The sequence below is a fragment of the Corapipo altera genome, unplaced genomic scaffold (genome assembly GCF_003945725.1).
Source record: "Corapipo altera isolate COAL_440 unplaced genomic scaffold, ASM394572v1 2b, whole genome shotgun sequence".
Lineage (NCBI taxonomy): Eukaryota > Metazoa > Chordata > Aves > Passeriformes > Pipridae > Corapipo > Corapipo altera.
Genome location: NW_020884874.1, coordinates 22014276 through 22031940, shown reverse-complemented (window position 1 = coordinate 22031940; position 17665 = coordinate 22014276). Strand labels below are relative to the sequence as shown.

The 17665-nt window shown below is 40.4% G+C and overlaps 1 protein-coding gene across 11 annotated transcripts in view; it reads left to right on the top strand.

Annotated features, from left to right (window-relative positions):
• Positions 1–17665, top strand: part of NHSL1 (NHS like 1) — a 182867-nt gene that overhangs the window by 129049 nt on the left and 36153 nt on the right. For 10 of the 11 annotated variants that reach the window (XM_027633290.1, XM_027633310.1, XM_027633304.1 and 7 more), the window contains one exon: positions 14789–14916. In XM_027633290.1, coding sequence (XP_027489091.1) covers positions 14789–14916 — 128 coding nt within the window. Of the gene's footprint in view, positions 1–14613; positions 14683–14788; positions 14917–17665 lie in introns of those variants that run through there. The other variant, XM_027633340.1, reaches the window with a different exon arrangement.

Sequence of the window (17665 nt, the reverse complement as noted above, 5' to 3'; positions counted from 1 at the left end):
GAATAGAGAAATGTTCAGCCGCCATATTTTATTTCTCTTGCCATTTCCCCAGTTAATTGATTTTCACTGTGTCTTACTAGGTGGTTTTCATTATCATTTAATAGGGGAGTCTTGACAGCCAGTGTTATTGGCTCATGCATGGCTCAGCAGATAGCCTGTGTGCCCTCTATACTTATTATTGGATTAATACATTTGTACAGTTCCTTAGCCTTGGAACATATATTGTTCCCTTGCAGGCACACTTACCAGTTCCTTACAAAATAAAAATATTTGCCTGCTTGAGATTAAAAGAATACTGGTTGTGGTTAGCATTTTGTGAACTTTAATCACTCATGCTAATATTTTTTCCACTCTCTGTTTTGGAATGTTAAAAAAAAAACCACAACCCTGCGCAGGCTAAAATTATGCACTGATTTTCTTGAGTTTTTCCAGAAATGTATCTATTGCAGTTTCATGTTCTATTTAAATACATTTATGTCTGATATATTTGTGTGAAACCAAGTAATATATACTGCTTCCCCCAGCTTACACAGCTGAAGTTACTTTACTCTGCTGAGATTTTTTTCTGGAGCTGCTGCTCATTATAAAAAAGAAGCTATTCAGTATTACTACAACTTACTAGTTAGCCATTTGTGTTAAATAAACTGGCTTGTGTACATGATGTAAGATTCCTTGGTAGTGAAGTGAATTTCAGCTTTGCACTTTCAGGGTAGTAACTGAGAGAGAAGAAACTGTGATGATGTCTCTATCAGACCTCATACTGCTGACTTAGTGAATGCAACTGATTTATTTATTTGTTTAACCTCAAACTCTTTCCTTGAGCCACATTTTTTTCATAAGTGCAGTTTTAAAAAAACAACTTACTGTGGCCTGTAACTGTCCTAAAAAGCTACAACATGAATTCAACACTGTTTGCAGTAATTTCTTTCTTGCCTATAGGGTCTCTGAGTAGGAAGAGAGGCACTGACTAAAGTTTTATCAGTTTTACCCTGCTGCTGCTTCAGCCAGCACTGTGAAATCAGGAAGGCACTGGTTCTTCTGATGGTATTTGGAGAATTGGGTTAAAAGTTCTGTATCCAGAATAGAGTTTCATTCAATGTAAAGGTACTGTTGAAATTGTGACAACTGCTGAACTGCTACCTGTTGCTTTAGAAAAGACAGAGTTTTCCAAAGCCTTTTGATGGGTAGGACATAAATTCAATGTTATGTGTTTATAGCGTAGAAGAGCTTGAAGTAAACTAGTCTCATGAGAAGCACCATTTGGCTAGCATAGAAACTTTAGTTCTGTGTTTTTTGGCCTCATGATGAAGCTTGCATTTTTGCATCTCCTTGGTGTTTCATATTCTTCAGTTGAGGTGAACCATGGGGCAGTAGATGGTGGTGGGGAGTGAATAACATTGGATTAAAGATGCACTGTACTCTGTGCAGAAAGAGTGGGATGAATCCCTTTTGTGTCTGGAAAGTGTTTGCACAAACTGGAAGGGAGTAGAACTAAAGGAAAATTAATCTTTTCTTTATAGTAAGTAGGAAATGGAGTAGTGGACATGTGCAGCAGTGAAGAAATACTTGGTTTAAGAATAAAACGTTAGGGTTAGAAATATTGAAATGTATGGTATCCAGCCTGTCTTGAGAGAAATAAGTACACTGCATGCTTTTTCAGGAAGTAATGTTTTGTTTGGAGGAGGAAAAGATTATTTCATTAATTTTTGTGCAGTTTATTATTTTACTTTGTATATTATATATTGAGGATAAGCATATTCTCTGCTTATCACAGTGTGCAAGTGGATGCAGCATATGACAGTAGATGTTGTATGAGGAGATATTTTAGCTTTTTGTAACTATGAACTAGCCTTTTACCCTTTGAAATCAAAGGGAGATACTGTGCTTTTCCTTTATGAAGCTACTTTCAAGTATAGGTGGTGAGATCTTGCACTCATATGTGTTCATAACTGAGGTAAAGCTGTCTATCCTTTTTTAGGCATGCAGGTGCTCAGATGCCCTCTGAAGTTTTAAAAAGCAGTATTGTCCAGTAACTGAATTAAAAAATGAAGCACCTGGAAGATGAAAAGGTTGTGATGCACAGTATATCTGTTCTTGAGAACTGAAGTTGCTTTATGTAACCTGTATTAAAATTTAAAGTTGTCATTGACTGAAATCAGTGCCTTGATATATTTAACCCAGGCTGTGTTACTTCATTTGAAATTAAAGGTCTCAGTGGCTTAATCTGATGGTTAGGGAAGAAGAACATTTTCAGCTGCACTTCATAGTCATGGTACCATTGCAATATGATGTAAACATTTAGAAAATGATGCGGTTCTTGGGTTGCAGTGATAGATACAGTATTTTTCATTACTGTTTTGTTTGCATTGGATAAAACAGACTCTCCCTTCCTTTGGGGAAGGAGCCAGGCCCTTGGGGTGCCTGATGAAGCAGATGGGGTGACACGTGCCATCCAAGGTGCGTGTTTTCTTACCCTCAGGGCCAAGCTGCTCAAACTGACCTTTCCTGAAAGCCTGTCTTATGTGGCCTCTTCCTAATGTTTTCGTGGTCATCTTATTGAAGGTGTTTCTCCACATACAGATGTTCAAATAGAAACAAAATTATACTGACCATTGAGGTGTCTTGTGTGACTTTGCTTCATGCCACTGTTTCCTCCTAGGAAGTCATGAAAACAGGAGGTGAAGACAACAGAGGGAAAGGAAGAGCTGAGTCTCTGCATGAGGCCAGGATTGTCAAATCAGTGCTCTTCCCTTGGACTGTATGCTCTGTTCCAAGGCTGAAGGACTGCTTGACTTGTTTAGTCTCATGTTGTTCACATCTACAGAGTGGCTGGACCAGCTCCGAGAGTCTGGTCTGGACAATAGCAGAGCTGTGAGTTTAATGTTGTTCAGAGGGGCATTGTTTCTTGAGGCAGGCTGTTACCTGTGCTCAAGAAACAAGTGCCACATACTGCAATGTTTCCTGTCGTGTTCTTGGTCCACGAGGCCAAGAGGTTTAGTGAGTGTTCAACCAGAATCAAGAGGGTAACGTTATGAAACAGCTCCCATCCCTGACACCGTGCATTGACAGATCTGGCCAGTTGCATGGTTGTATTTGAAGAACCACTGCCTGAGGAAGTCCCTGAAGTACAGTGATCTTCAGGTGGGAGTGCAGATACAACAGCTGTAGACTACAGCAGCAACACAAATATTTGGTAATAAAAGTAAATTGAGACTAATCTTCATTTTCTGAACTGTATTATATTCTTAAATTGACAGTCAATAAGGCATGAAGCATGAAGATTGGGAGGAGAGACAGCAGTGTGGTAGCGTTGCTTTGCTTTACTGCTTGGAGTGTATCATAAGTGTGCCTGTTTACCTCCTGGGCAGGTTTGCAACATTAGCAGTTAATTACAGGTGTAGGTCCAATATCCTAAGAGGAAAACCTAAAGTAATCTGGAATGCATTAGCCTCAGATAATCTTGCAAACTATGATGAAGTGAAGGAACAGCAAAAAAATTCTTACTATGTACTTGAACTCTCTTTGTTTCTACTTTTTTTGAACTATTTTATATTCTCCCTCAGATGTGGATATAAGTCAGTTGCAGTGATGGGAGCCAGAGCAGGACATATAGACTTGAATTTCCAAGGGGCAGTTGTCTTCCGGTTCCTGCAATTACCAGTGTAGAGCACTTTTGCTTTAAAAATAGAAAAAGCTGTGGAGGGAGTACAGGCTTCGCTGTTGTGTATTGTCACTTGTTCATGAGCTGGGAGACAGCATAAAGGGCAGGAATATAATAGCTGTATTAAAGGGCAAACACAGTGAGACTGAAATGATACCAGGCTGTTAGGAGATAGCCAACTCCTGCAGAGTGTTGTGGACATACTCTCTGCACTGTTCAAGTTGCAGATGAGGGGAGATGTCTTGGCACACACTGCTGGTCACTGCCCAGGCTTTCTGTCCTTTCCAGCAGATAGATAACAAGGTGTCAGATACATATGCAGGAAGGTGTAGCTGTAAATGGTGGGAACACTCTATATGTTGACTTTCATACCCCTTTTCAGACTATAACTGCTGAAACTTCCTGCACAACTGCCTGTACTTTTTCCTTCCCCTCACCCCTCAGGGTAATTGTGTTGATTCGAGCTACATACATAATATAGGGCTCCTTGTTCCACTGTCTGTGATGATTCATTTATTATCTCATCTTCAGAAGAGCTGGATTTGGCTGACTCTAGCTTCTGTTTAGCTTTGTTGGCCAAATTCAAGGAATGTATTTAAGCAGCAGTGATTGAAACACTTGATTTGTTTTCCAGAAGACATCTGGTTAGCATTGTCAAATAAAACCGGATTTAAGTAGTTAGTCATAAAGCCTCTATTATGTCTTGCTGCAAGACCCTCCAGACAGGTATGTGTCTAGCCTTTGTTTTCTTGGTGCATCTGCCAGATCACTGTTCAGATGAGCAATATTAGGGTCAGCCCTACTAGTCAATAATCCTGCTGAGAAGATTATGGACTTAAAATAATCTTATGTTTCATTAAAGAGCTGCAAAATAGGGGAAACCACTTCATATTAACAGTAGATCTGGTTCAGGTTCAGAGAGATGTCAAAATGTGAAATCCCTACCAACTGGAAACCTTAATGAAGTAAAAGGCCATTAAAGGCTAGGGGTAAACCATATGTTCCTGAAAGGACTTGGAACTGTAAAATCAAAAAATAGAAATCAACTTATTTCCCATTATTTTAATTTCAATTGTCAAGTTATTACCAGAGCTTCTGTCCATGTATCCTGCGTTTTTTTACTGTTACTGAATTAATTCACGGTACATCTGTTTATAGTTTTGGCCAAGTTCCATATTCCAACTGTCCTTTCTAATAAGGAATTCCAAAAAGCAAGTATTCAAATGAAATGAAACAAAATTTGACCAGGAGTCTACACTGCACATGTTTGAAAGCTGGTCTTGTGCTGCAAAACTGAGCTACTTGTAAGCATTTAGACTCCCTATTTTTAGGTTTAGTTTATATAGTGCAGCACTAAGTGCTAAAAATATAAAGGGTAGTTATATGTAGGTTAATTACATGGTACACATAAGTGAAAGCAATTCCAGTGAAAGGGTTTAAAGAAGATAAAACTTTGTTTCAATATGATAACAGTGATGCTGGTTTTTTTTTTAAACTAGATGAATGTGTGTTCTTAGGAAGATATACCTGAAAGATTATTGAAGCTCTCCCCATGTCACATCCACGCCTTTAGTAGAGAGAATAAATTGGAACTCTTACTATCTGCATTGTTGTTTCAGTGCTAGGTAAAGCAACTTCCATCATAAGGAATATCAGACTTTCATTTGATTTCATTTTTGCTTTTCTTCCTCCTTACTCTGTTAGATTAGGATGTTGTATGTGCTTAGTTGCAGCATTTTAAGCTTTACACTTAACATAAAGTGTCCTAGGAGAAAAAAATAATGAAAAATCCTATCATATTTTTGTATTAGGTGTGTTCAGTTGCCTTAAGAAACAACTATTTTAATGCAAGCATCAAACATGCAAAAGGAAGCAAATGCACTGTTAAACTTAAGACATCTTGTCACCACTAAATGCAGTCGTATAACACACTTGCAGAAATTCAAATTAACTTGAGACAAACAGTGATAATTATTTTGAACACTCCCTAGTGACAGCTTGTTAACAAATACAATTTGTCATGGTTGTGGCATTTTAGTGCCATTAGAAAGGTTTTCTGTATCGCTAAATCATGCAGATTACCTGGAGACTTAAAGGTTGAGATTAAATGTATTTGTTTTTTAAAAGCTCCAAGAAAAGAGTGTCTGCATTTACTTAACCCCGTTAAAGGTATTTTCACGTGGCGGAGTTCATTTTAGTTTGGATTCTTCTTAAACGCTTGCATCTGATTTAGACATTGAAAATAAATCTAACTGTACTTGCTTCCCCCTGCTGTTGCACTTTCATACCCTATCCTTGTGCTGCTACAAGGGTTGGACTTGATGATCTTGGAGATCCCTTCCAACCCAGCTGATTCTATGTTTCTATGATCTGTACAGCTGAACCCTGAAGCAGCTTGGAGAATTAGTCTGAAAGAGTGGGCTTCCCAGCCTGACTGAGCCTCCAGTTACCACATCAGGACATGCTTCCCAATGAGAGGGTCAACATCTGTGTGTTGGAGGGGATAGACCTAACGTAAATACATTTGTGCACTTTCAGTAGTAAGACTTCTTAGAAGTACCCGTTCAACATACTTCTCCATCACAGAGTCCAGCAGCCCTCTGTTAGGGTTACCTTCATCCCTGTTGGAGCCCAAGACATCTTTTTTTCTAGGAAACTGTGGACAGTATCTGTCATTAAAGCTACCTGTGTGGCTGGACTTGGCTACTTATTCAAGAGAGGGAACATACATAGCAGTCTTTTAAAAAGTCTGATAGACCTTTCTTGTTATTCATCAGATAAGAAGGCCTTGAAGTAAACAATGAAGTTTTGCTGGTGGGTTGAAAACTTGCCACCTCATATGGCACTTGTTTGTGGGAGAATGTGTTGGGTACCAGTGTTTGCTGTCTCTGGGTTTGTCTTAGGCTTTTCTGTATGTACTGATAAAAGATCTAGAAATACCAATGTAAAAGTGCATTCTGGGGTAAGAGAAGGGAATAATAAGGAAGGTAACTGGATTGGCAGAGGCTGGTACCAACAAAAGCACCTAGATAAAGCTGTTGAGCAGAAGTTTTTCCAGCTGGGCAGCAACAGTACTACATCTCTTGAAAATCCTGACCTGTTTAACTAGGAGTCTGAACAAAATGGTGCACTGGATATATCATAACTGAAGTTCATGAACTTACTTTGCAGTCAGCATTGGTTACAGTTGAGATGTTACACAGGGGCATCATTGCTGTGGCATTACAACATATTTCAAAGCTTCGATATAGAAGAACTCTCTGTGATAGTCAAGTTGTGCAGATGAAACGGGGATTTGTACATTTAAAGGAAATGGAGAATTTGATCCAAGCTGAGTGAATTTTGGGGAGGAATGTAAAGTGGTAGAGGCAAGCTGTCTGCTGCATATTTAGGTCCAGGGACGAAAACAGTTGCTGCATTGGAATTAAATTGCGTTGCTTTTTTTCCGAGTCATATTTAGCATGATATAGTTGGGAGAAACAAGTTTGCCTTTGTACAGCTGTGCTTTTATATTATCTGTTTCATCCACACGCAGAGAGCTGTGCTTTCTTAACCCCAGTTTACAAATGAGGGACCCATGAAGAGGCACAGAGTGAAAGGTAGTAATTATAGTTAGATTTACTAACCAAAGAGGCCTTTGAACTAGGGTGTCTGTTTTAATTATGGTCCCAGGCATAATGATTCTTAACAAGCTCTTTATCTTGAAAAGTTCCCTTCCTGAAATTTCCTGGTTAACAGCGTAGTCCAGAGTTACCCTGATTTTATCCACATCTTACTACAGTGCTGTGAGCAGGCTGAGAGACAGCGGTGCTCTTCGAAGAGGTCCCAGTTTGGTGCTCCGAGTGTCTTAGTACACACCATCAGACCATATGAATGATCCTCAGAAAAGCATAACTCTTTCTGTTACATTTCAGGTGACAACCTTTTTATGTAATGCTTGGAGCACACCATTAGGAAGTTGGAGATTTAACCTGTACTCGCCTCATCTATAAAGAATTTAAATTTGTATCTAAATGAAAAATATGTTAACTTGCAAAACATTAAGCCACTGTTGGATGAAGAGCACATCACCTTAGAAGTAAAGATGTTGACATCCCTGTTACGTTCTCCTGCCCCTCATGAGAAGGATCTATGGCATTGGACCCAGTGCTGGTCATTACTGGTGTGGCGAGGATGAGAGTTAAGGCATCTGAAGTTCTTCTTTAGTTGACTTTATTCTGAGATGCCTCTCTATATAGTCATATGCTGCAGGCAGAGTGTACATGCCTGCTTGGACTCTGAATTTAGGAGGCGCATACATGAAATTTAGATCATGTCATGTCTGTCTGTAAGATGTGAGTTCTTAACTGGATCTAACTCAAAGTGATTTGCTTGGATGAAGTAATGCCGAGTCAGAAATCCAGGTCTTTTGACACCCACGCCTGTCTGTCACAAGCCCATGAGATCTTAGTTGTCTCAACTCAACTGGAAAAACAAATTCAAAACATGTATCAAGTAAATTAAAATGATATGCGGTTATTTACTGGTGGTGAAAACAATTTCTTTTAAAACCAAAAGCAGTGATATAGTACATACTTTGAATATTGAAGTGCAGTGTAACCTATAAAGTAAGAGGTAGTTTTAAAAAGTTTACTTTTATAAGACAGATGTATATTATATTACAGTCTGTCTGGTTTTAGGTGAAATTTTGAAAAGCTACTTGTAAGACGGTGTTTGTAGTTGTGACTTAGGAGGGAACATGTTGGTGGGTATTTATAGAAGAAGGAACTGGCTACATGTTTGAAAACCAAAAAAGATTTCTGACCTCGGGGAGTAGAGCAGTTTTCCAGTGATATGTGCAATGAATGGATAAATGTGTTTTAATATACTAATCGGCAGATTTATTTCTGTAGTTGACAGTTTAGCTGACTTCTGCAGTTAGTAGCCTCTCTCTAGTACAAAAAAAAAGAGGGGGGGAAGGAAGAAAAAATAAAAAAGAGAAAGAAATATACAAGTTACAACATGAAAGGCTCTACCAAGAAGTCACCCTGACTTCAGCTGACATAATTTTTCAAGCATGCAGATGCAGCTGTCAGCTCATTGCTTATCCCTTCTTGTTGACAAGCAGACAGCAAGAGGTGATGTAAAAATAAGTGAAGTGTGTGCTGGTCTTTCCCCTGTCTACACCTGTACCCAGGAGTTTCTCTTCTAGCAATTTTGGGCAGCTCTGCCAGGCAGGCAGCATATCTGCTCTACTGGAAAGCAGCTCCTGGTCTGACTTGCATCTTCTCTTTGGGTTTTAGCAATTAGTCTTGAATTCTAGGTACTGGTTTTGGATACAGGGAAAATTCAGATGTTTCCAGGACATTGTTTTCTTGACTTTCATTGATTGACCTATCCAATGGGATGGGTAGTTACGCCAAGCAAGTTTGAACTATTTAGATGCCTGAATAACTTTGATGCCAAGTTTCTAAGTTTATACCAGTGAATATCATGGTAGTTTAATTCTTTAACCAGTGCCTTTGCTGGTTACTAATAAATATTTAGAAATGTGGGTTTGGTTTTTTGTGTTGGACTCATTAAACATGCTTGTGAGAGCTTAAGGCCTCATCCTGAACAGTCATGTGAGCAGTGTTTACTTACAGGAGTAATCTCATTAGGGCTAATTTAGTGAGTGATGGCTGCACTTTCAGGCCTGAGGTGTGGAGGACTGGTCCAGGGTGGTTGGAGAAGGCTGTAGCTCTGTGCTGCTGCTGGGGCTGCAACTTAGGAGAGGTCACAGATTGTGATGGGGTCTGGCCCTGAAAATCAGCACCTGGAGCCTTTCTCCCTGCAACCAAGTCAGTTGGGACACCTTGATCCTGGCAAAATAGTAGTTTTATGACAAAGCTTGTGAAAAATGATACCTAATCTTGCACATTTCATTTACAATTAAAAAAAACCCATGGAAAATTTCTGAAAATTACTGAATCCATCTCTCTCTGACCAGTTAGGCTTCTGGTAGGGTGATGCATTTTACTTTAGATAAACTTCAAAATACTGCAACCAGTTTTACTGCTAGGAAGCTCAGCAGGTACAAAATGTTACCAAAGGTGGTTAAAGGAGAGGAAAAGAGCCAATGCATCTGGTCTTCTCCCAGCAAACCCAGCCTTCCATCTGTCCTGGCACAGTATGGCGTGTAGGTCTGACAAGGTAAATGTTAATCCTGCTTTACTGTGGTAATACCATGTCAGACGAATTACTGAGGTATCAATGCTGTGCCTTCTGTTCATTCCTGTGATTTGTGGCTCAAATGACCATGCAAGAATATGGTTTCAAGTTGTTGGAAACGCAGTAAATTGCCTCTGTGTGTGAGACTTGCTACTGTGTGTTACTGGCTCAGGGGCAGATTTAATCACATGCAAGTTGTATGTATGAAATAGAGAGGAGATCTGGGCTGAGAGACGTCAGAGGTATTTTCATACACTTGACCTGACTGTCACAAAGTCCATAAGCTTTTACATGATTGAGTTATTCGCAACAGCCCTGAATTCAGTGCCTATAGCTCAAAACTCTGGTGGAGAATTGCACCTGGCTCAGTTGAGCCCTTTCTCTCAATGTGGTGCTGCTGGTATCTGCCTGTTGCCCAGCATATTTAGTAGGAGGTATGAGAGTAGAGATAGGTGATGTACAGCACACATCCCCAGCACACTTATCTCTGATGCCAAGATTTAGCAAAAGCTGCAGTACTGCAATCCTGAGCAAACACATGAGTGGTTGGGTATATGGCAGAGACTTGGACATGATGGTATTGGGCACTGACAGCTTTAACACATTTTCTTTGGTTTTGCATCTCGTGAACCCTGTTTTAATAACTGTGGAAGTGATGAGGGAGCCTTTAAAAGGTTTGTGACTGCATTTCCCACACACTTTCTTCATGCTTAACGGAAACCGCCCTGTGAACATCAAAATTCAACTTCAGGCAAAATTTCCTTTTCTAGGAAGGGTTTAACTTGTACCACATAAGTGGGAATAAATTAGATTATAATGTAATACAATATGACTATAGTAATTTTTAAACAACTCTTGTAATACAGAGGAGGCTTTAAAATTTAATGTACCACTAGAATAGAAGAACAAGAACTAATCTGTGATGTTAGCTAGCCAGAAAAGCACTTACAGAGCAGCAGATGATAGGCAGCATCTCTTCACACTGAGCCCCAGAAACAGTTGGGGGATGAAGGGGAGCCAGCCTTTGAGCTGTGGCACTACCCAGCGTAGCCACCAGTTGAAATTGCTGAGGCAGAGACACTTTCTGATCTTCCTGGGAAAATAATCAGTGTTTGTGTGAATAAAACTGGTTCATCTGGGGCGTAATCATATTATTGCACATTTCAGAGCAGAGTCATGTGAAATTATGACTTTGAGCTTGACTGTAACATATACTGCAGATTTGATCTGGCAGGAACAGGTATTTGTGTCCTGCTCAATGCAGTTGCCTGAGGTTTGCCCTGGCAGTTCTTTGACAGAAATATGGAAAGGCTGTGCATAGTTCTGTATGTTGGATAATGTGGGAAATGGCAACCCTGCTGCTGAGTGCAATCAAGAATGTGTATATCCCTGATTCAACTGGCACTAATGTAATGTCACATGCTTAAAACTGGAGATTTTTGGTAACTGCAACTGGATGGATCCTTCTTTTACCTAGTCATCTTCAGTACAGATGTATCTGAAATAATGTGCGTATGAACTTTTTTGCTTAGTGTATAGTGCTCTTCTCTGTTTGGGATTATCAGAATAGGACAATTTACTGCTCCTCTGGGAAGAAGGGAACATATCTGGAGTCTTTCCTAGAGTAAGTGTTTCTAGCTTCTTCACTGGTATTTTTTTATAAAAATAAAAACCTTTTATCTGAAAATATGAACCTGTTTGCTTTGAGAAGACCATGTACACCTTTAATAATACTAGTAATGAGATGGAACAGGGGAACCTCCAGCTAGAACAGTTTTTAAATAGCAGTTGCCACTCAGCTGGTTTGGCAGCAGCAGTAGCTTCAGTTAGGTGTAATGTTTGACCTTGTGTTGTGCCTGTGGGCTGTTGCAATGTGAAGTAAAAGATACCTACCCAGAGCCTCTGATGAGGTTTGTTTGCCTTGGGTGCCATCCACAGTGTGTGTTTCCTGCTGTGCTGCCAAATGTACAGTGGCAGTACATAAACAGAAAAGCTGTTCTTGGGGACAAATAATCTTTTTGTTGGTGTAGTTCTCCTAGTGGTTTGTAGCTGTAGCAATGTTGCTTCAGTAGTTTCTGATGTTATTTTGTGGTGTGGACAAATGGAGGTTGTAAGCTTGATAGGCTTCCAGGTCGTTGTCCGTCTTCTTGAACCTGTGGTGGACTTGAGACCTTCAGTGTTGATTTCCTTAAGTTTTTGGAGCTCTTCTAGGCTTCATGAAGTGCACTATTTGTCATCTTCACCTTCTTGGTTAGGAGAATAAATAAGGTCAAAGAATTAGTGTCAGAACACACATCTGTTATGCTCCAGAAGAACCTGTCACCTCCAGAAGGGTCTTGTGACAACTGTGACTCCATGGGAAGCCTTCAGTGGAGCAGGCTCCTAGCAGGACCTATGGACCTGTGGAGAGAGGAGCAGGTTTCCTGGTAGGTGTGGTGACCCTATGGGGGACCCACGCTGGAGCAGGCTGTTCCTATACAACTGAACCCTGTGGAAAGGGACCCACACTGGAGCAGTTCTTAAAGAACTGTAGCCTCTGGGAAGGACTCACATCGGATAGTTCTTGGAGGATTATCTCTCGTGGGAGGGACCTCATACTGGTCCTCCCTGGGGAGGAAGCAGCAGCAGTAATACGTGATAAACTGACCATAACCCCCATACCCCATCTGCCTGTATTGCTGAGCAGGGAGGAGGTAGAGAACCGGAAATAAAGTTAAGCCCAGGAAGGAGGGAGAGGTGGGTGGAACGTGTTTTTTAGGATTTACTTTACTTCTCATTATCCTGCTCTGATTTTGATTGGTAATAAATTCAGTTACTTCCCCTAAGTCAAGTTTGTTTTGCCTGTGATTATAACTGGTGAGTGATCTCTCCCTGTCCTTAACTCATGAGCCTTTCATTATATTTTCTCTTGCCTGTCCAGCTCTCTCCCGAGGAAGAGAGTGATAGAGCAGCTTTGGTGGGCACCTGGCATCTAGCCCAGGTCAAACCACCATGGTTTTTGGGGCATGCCATGATGCCTGATATGAGAAAGTCGCAGGAGTGGCCAGCTGGTACCTTAAACCTTAGCCCAAATATGAGAGGAAAAAGTAACTGCATCCTTACACACCCCTTAGGTTGTATTCATGTTTGTTTGCAGTGATTAATGACTGATCTGAAGTTGCAGTGTCTAAGTTGACAATTTAGCATGTTAACCCCGTGCTATAAATTGATGCAGGTCTTTGGGCTGTCTTATTCTGCCGCAGCCCACATATCCCTGTTAATTTGTAGCTCAAACCAACAAGCAACCCATCAGAGTGCTCGCATCTGTGAGTGTTATGTGCTGGATCTGGCTGCACCTAGTACCAGATTTGGAAGGGTGGTGGGGGAATTTGTTTTACTGTGGTTGCTGACAGTCATTTTTCACCCCCCTCCTGAAGTACAGCAGCAGTTTCCCAGATGCGCAGTGTCAGCATGCTCGCACATGTGAAAAAGGTAAAACCAGGGTTACTAACCCTCTGTTCCTGAGATGTAGCAATTGATTTGGATCTCAAAACCCACCACCACCAGCCTTGGTCCTGGAATTGAGAGAGAATCGACAGGTTCACACCATACTGCCCTTTTTGACCCCTGATAGACAGGCAAGGATGTATGTCTGGCGCTGATGGAAATGGCTAGTTGTCAAACGGTCAGCTTGCCTTCTCAGTGTGCCTGGCAATACAGGGGAGTCCACACTGATTAAATCCTCGTAGAGCTGTGGTTGCTGTAGGTCAGTTAACCCATCAGCATGGAGTCCTCCAGACCTCAGTCTCAGAAGCATCTGAACAAAAAAGAGGACATGTACACTGGAGTTGCAGCTTGTAACTCGATTTAACCATTTGCCAGGCAAAAGCCTCTCTAAAACCTTGACCACCATATAAGCATTGCATGTTTTCCATTTTAAGGCATATTCAAAAGATCAAGATAAGCAGACAGATGATATAATCACAGAAAGTCTTTCTCCAGCAAGAGATGTTAAAAGCACTTTGTTGTGATAATGCCTGTGTATTGTGCAGAAATTTCCGTTCCTTAGACAGAAATATACCAAATATTTAATTTTGTTCTTGCATTCCTCATCTTTCAACAGATTTTAGTATCTGTCTTTAGAAATGTAAAGCTAACAGTTTGACTGGTCTGATGAATTTGGTTGCCTCATCTTGAACATTTAATTTTTCCTTCTGCTCTGGCGTCTGTTATTCTTTAGCACAATCACACTGAATATCAATTAGGAGGCAGGAAGATGATTGTGGAAAACTTGGTGAGGGGGATGAGATGCTGACTGGGATTTTGGCTATTGCGAGTGGGGATGCATGTTTGCTCTGAATTCTTTCTGAACTTTGGAAACTCTTTGTATTAAACTATATATGCTGTGCAGCAACATGAGATTTTGAGATCCCTGTAGTTTGCGTTCCTCTCTTCAAAGTCACAGTAAGTGGTCGCTTCCACTAACTGGAAGGCAAGTGGTCAGTGCCAAAGTTATTTAGCAGATGGTGCTTGAGTAGCAAGCAACATCATTTGAAGTGTAAGGCATATAAGAGATGTCTACCGGCCTGGCAAATGAGACCCCTGGTGTTACTCACATGCTTCCATCTCCCATCCTGCAAGATGCTGCCATCTGTCAAGACACTGAGCCAGACCTCACTTAAATAAATACATCTATTTCCCCCTTTTTTCCAGAGCACTTGCCATTGCCTGGGTTAATACACTACATGTGGGCTTACGTATATAATACATGTGAGGGAGGCGGAAATATAGATACAAATATGAAAAATGCACCTTTGGGTTCTGTTACTTGGGTCAGACAATGCTAATGCATGGTAAACATCTTCAGAAAAGTATTCAATTTTTAAGTGGCTTTGTACACCAAGCATAAACAGTAATGGCTCTTGCCGTGAATTAGTCTCCTCTCTTTCTTTTTGGCAGAGTGTGACAAGCTGCGGCGGGATGGCTACCGGAGCTCACAGTACTACTCTCAGGGCCCCACCTTCTCCTCGTCCTCCAGTGCAATCTGTGGAAGTTACCAGGATGATTATGAAGAAATTGAACAAAAGGTAACGGTGAGGGGGAAAAGTGCTGGAAAAAATATTTGCCTGGTACAGTTTAATTGCCTGCTATAATACTTTTCAAATAAGGCAGGATTTTTAGAAGTTCGTGAAGATGTTTATTCCTTTGAATTACAGTGATATTAGGTCACCTGACTTCCAGGGTCTCTTAAAAATCCCAGTTATTCCCATGCATTGATACAAAGTTCCCAGTCGCAGGTTCAGGATGTGAAAGCAGGAAGGAGTTTGGTGATGTTCTGGAGGGAAGACCCTAGCAAGGGTAGCTGTTAAGTGTTTACATTCAAGTAGCAGGAAGGACTATTCACCAACCATCAGCATAACCAAATGGTAACTTGGATAGGTGCACACTTTGAATTGCTAATACGGGCAGTTATACACTTAGGTAGAGCCTTTGTCCTGATGCATCACAACTTTTGCTAAAGGCATCCAGAAAATGAAGATTGCCCACGAAGTTTGGTCAGCTTTCTTTCAGTTTAATTCATGATTTTTGGTTTATATTCCCACATCTCAACTCCTAGAGTGCTTAGCATAGAATCTAGAAAGAAATCAACCAAATAAAGAGAAGGGACAGTTAAGCACAAGTCCTAAGGAAGTTGTGAAGACATATTGCTATATACATCAATTTATACACATTTCAATTAGAGAACTAGTTGAGTAAGTTGACTTAGTGTTCTAAAGAAGAAGAGAAATTCTACTCCCCTGTCCTTACTTTACCCTCTTGTGCCTGTGGGCTCTGAAGGAGAAGCTGACTTTGGTGTTGTGGTCTAGGACATTACTGCTCGGTGGAGGGGAAGGTGCACTGGAGCCTGGCTGTCCAAAGCTGAAATGCTGGACCTCCTGGGATTTTTGAGATAGGTATTCTAGAATAGTTTGCCAGAAACTGCTGTTGCTTAGAGAGTGGGAGGATATCCGTAGTTGTAACACAGTCTAATTTTTTTGAGTTGTTACTAAACCATATGTGCCTCTGTAGTATGGACCAAATAACTGTCTCTCAGCAAAACGTGCAGACCCTGAGAACACACTTTAAAGGGTACAGTTTTTTCAGTTCTATCCTCTCTGGCTTTTAATCACATAATAAAAGGTGTTGTGGAATATGTACAGTCTCTCATTCAGGTGATGATTGCATTTATCTGTGTATTGGCAGGAAATGTTAGAGCATCTTGTTTAGCTGTGCGTGGTATGTACTGGCAGTGAGCCGAGAATGTAAAGCACATTCATACTGTGGAATGCATTATAATGATAATTTGCAAAACTTTGCTGAAATCAGTAGAATTTCCACTGGGGAAAGTATTAACACATTGTTTGTTGCTATTAATGTACTGCACATATATGCATACATATATGTCATTGACTGGTCTTGGCCAGTGCTGTGCAGCAGACAACCATCTGCACATGTAAAACTAATGCAACATTTAAAAAATATAAATACACTTTTCTTTGACAATTCGAATGAAAGCATATAAGCGTGCATGAGGACTCTTGGAGACTAAAAGCTGTCATCCTTTTCATGGTTAAGGGCTTTTTTGAGTGTTAATGTGTTACTAACAATTTCTGTGCATTCTGGAAAAAAATAATCCAACTAGTATGCTTCAAGGGTAGGATAGCGCTTCCATTTCAATTTGAAATAGGTTCCTTTAAATATTTTTAGTTGAAAGGATGATTCAGAGCTGTGGAGAAAGATAGCTGCCAAACTGACAGTCTTGACTGTTACTGATTATCTCAGAACCTTAACCCTGCCACTCTTACTTGCAGCTCAGAAAGATATTAATTCCTTGTAAACTGTAGCATGATTCTCCATTCATGTTGTATAACTCAGTGTTTTGTGGAGTCCTTTGACCAGTATCTTTGTTTAATTGGCTTTTTTTTTCCTTGTTTTTGTAACAGCAAAAAAGTCTACTCTTTTTTTAAACGAACGTTTACCACAACAGATTTCTGAACTTGAATTATTATCCTCCTGGTAAAGTGCCAGTAATTCTAATAAGTCTTACGCCTTGCTCGAGTCATATTTCAGCTGTCAGGAGAGTTCTTCAGTGACAGTGTGGAACTGGGGTCACCAAAAATCCTGTGATTCAAAATGTGAACTCCTCACCCCTAGATGAAAGCTTTGTAGCTTTATTGTCTATTCAGAGCCGAAAAGCCAACATTTAAATTCTGTGCATGCAGCACTTAATAGTTGAAATTTGAGAACAGCAGAATAATGATGGGTTGATGAATAGGTATTTACTGTTAGGAAGCTTACTTAGTTGATATAATTGCCAACTTGTAGAAAAAACAATGTGTTACTGCATGGTGGCTTCAGAAAGGAAACCGTCTTTCCCTACTTTTTTTAATCTGCTTCTAAAAAACACCCCATAGCCAGATATTCTGTCTACACCAGAGACAATATGAAGCCATGGCTAGGTGATATGAGAGGAGACCTCAATCCATAAGCATTCTCAGGTTTTGTGGAGGTGGATGTCTGTCAGAAGAGGGTAATAGTCATGCCACAAAGCACATTGGTTCAGTGTGAGTCTTAGAAAATGTCTAAGGTAAGCAGAACATTTGCTTTTCTAAAGGAAAACCAATAGGGAGAAGCAGGTCCAACTCAAAAGTGAGCAAACGGAATTAGAGAACATAGAAAGCTGGAGTCTCTGAATGGTAATTGATATAACATTAAGTTCTTGAAACTACGCTTTTACTTTTAATGTTGATTCTTACAAGTTAGATTAATGGAGCGCAGGCCAAGTTTCACTGTAAT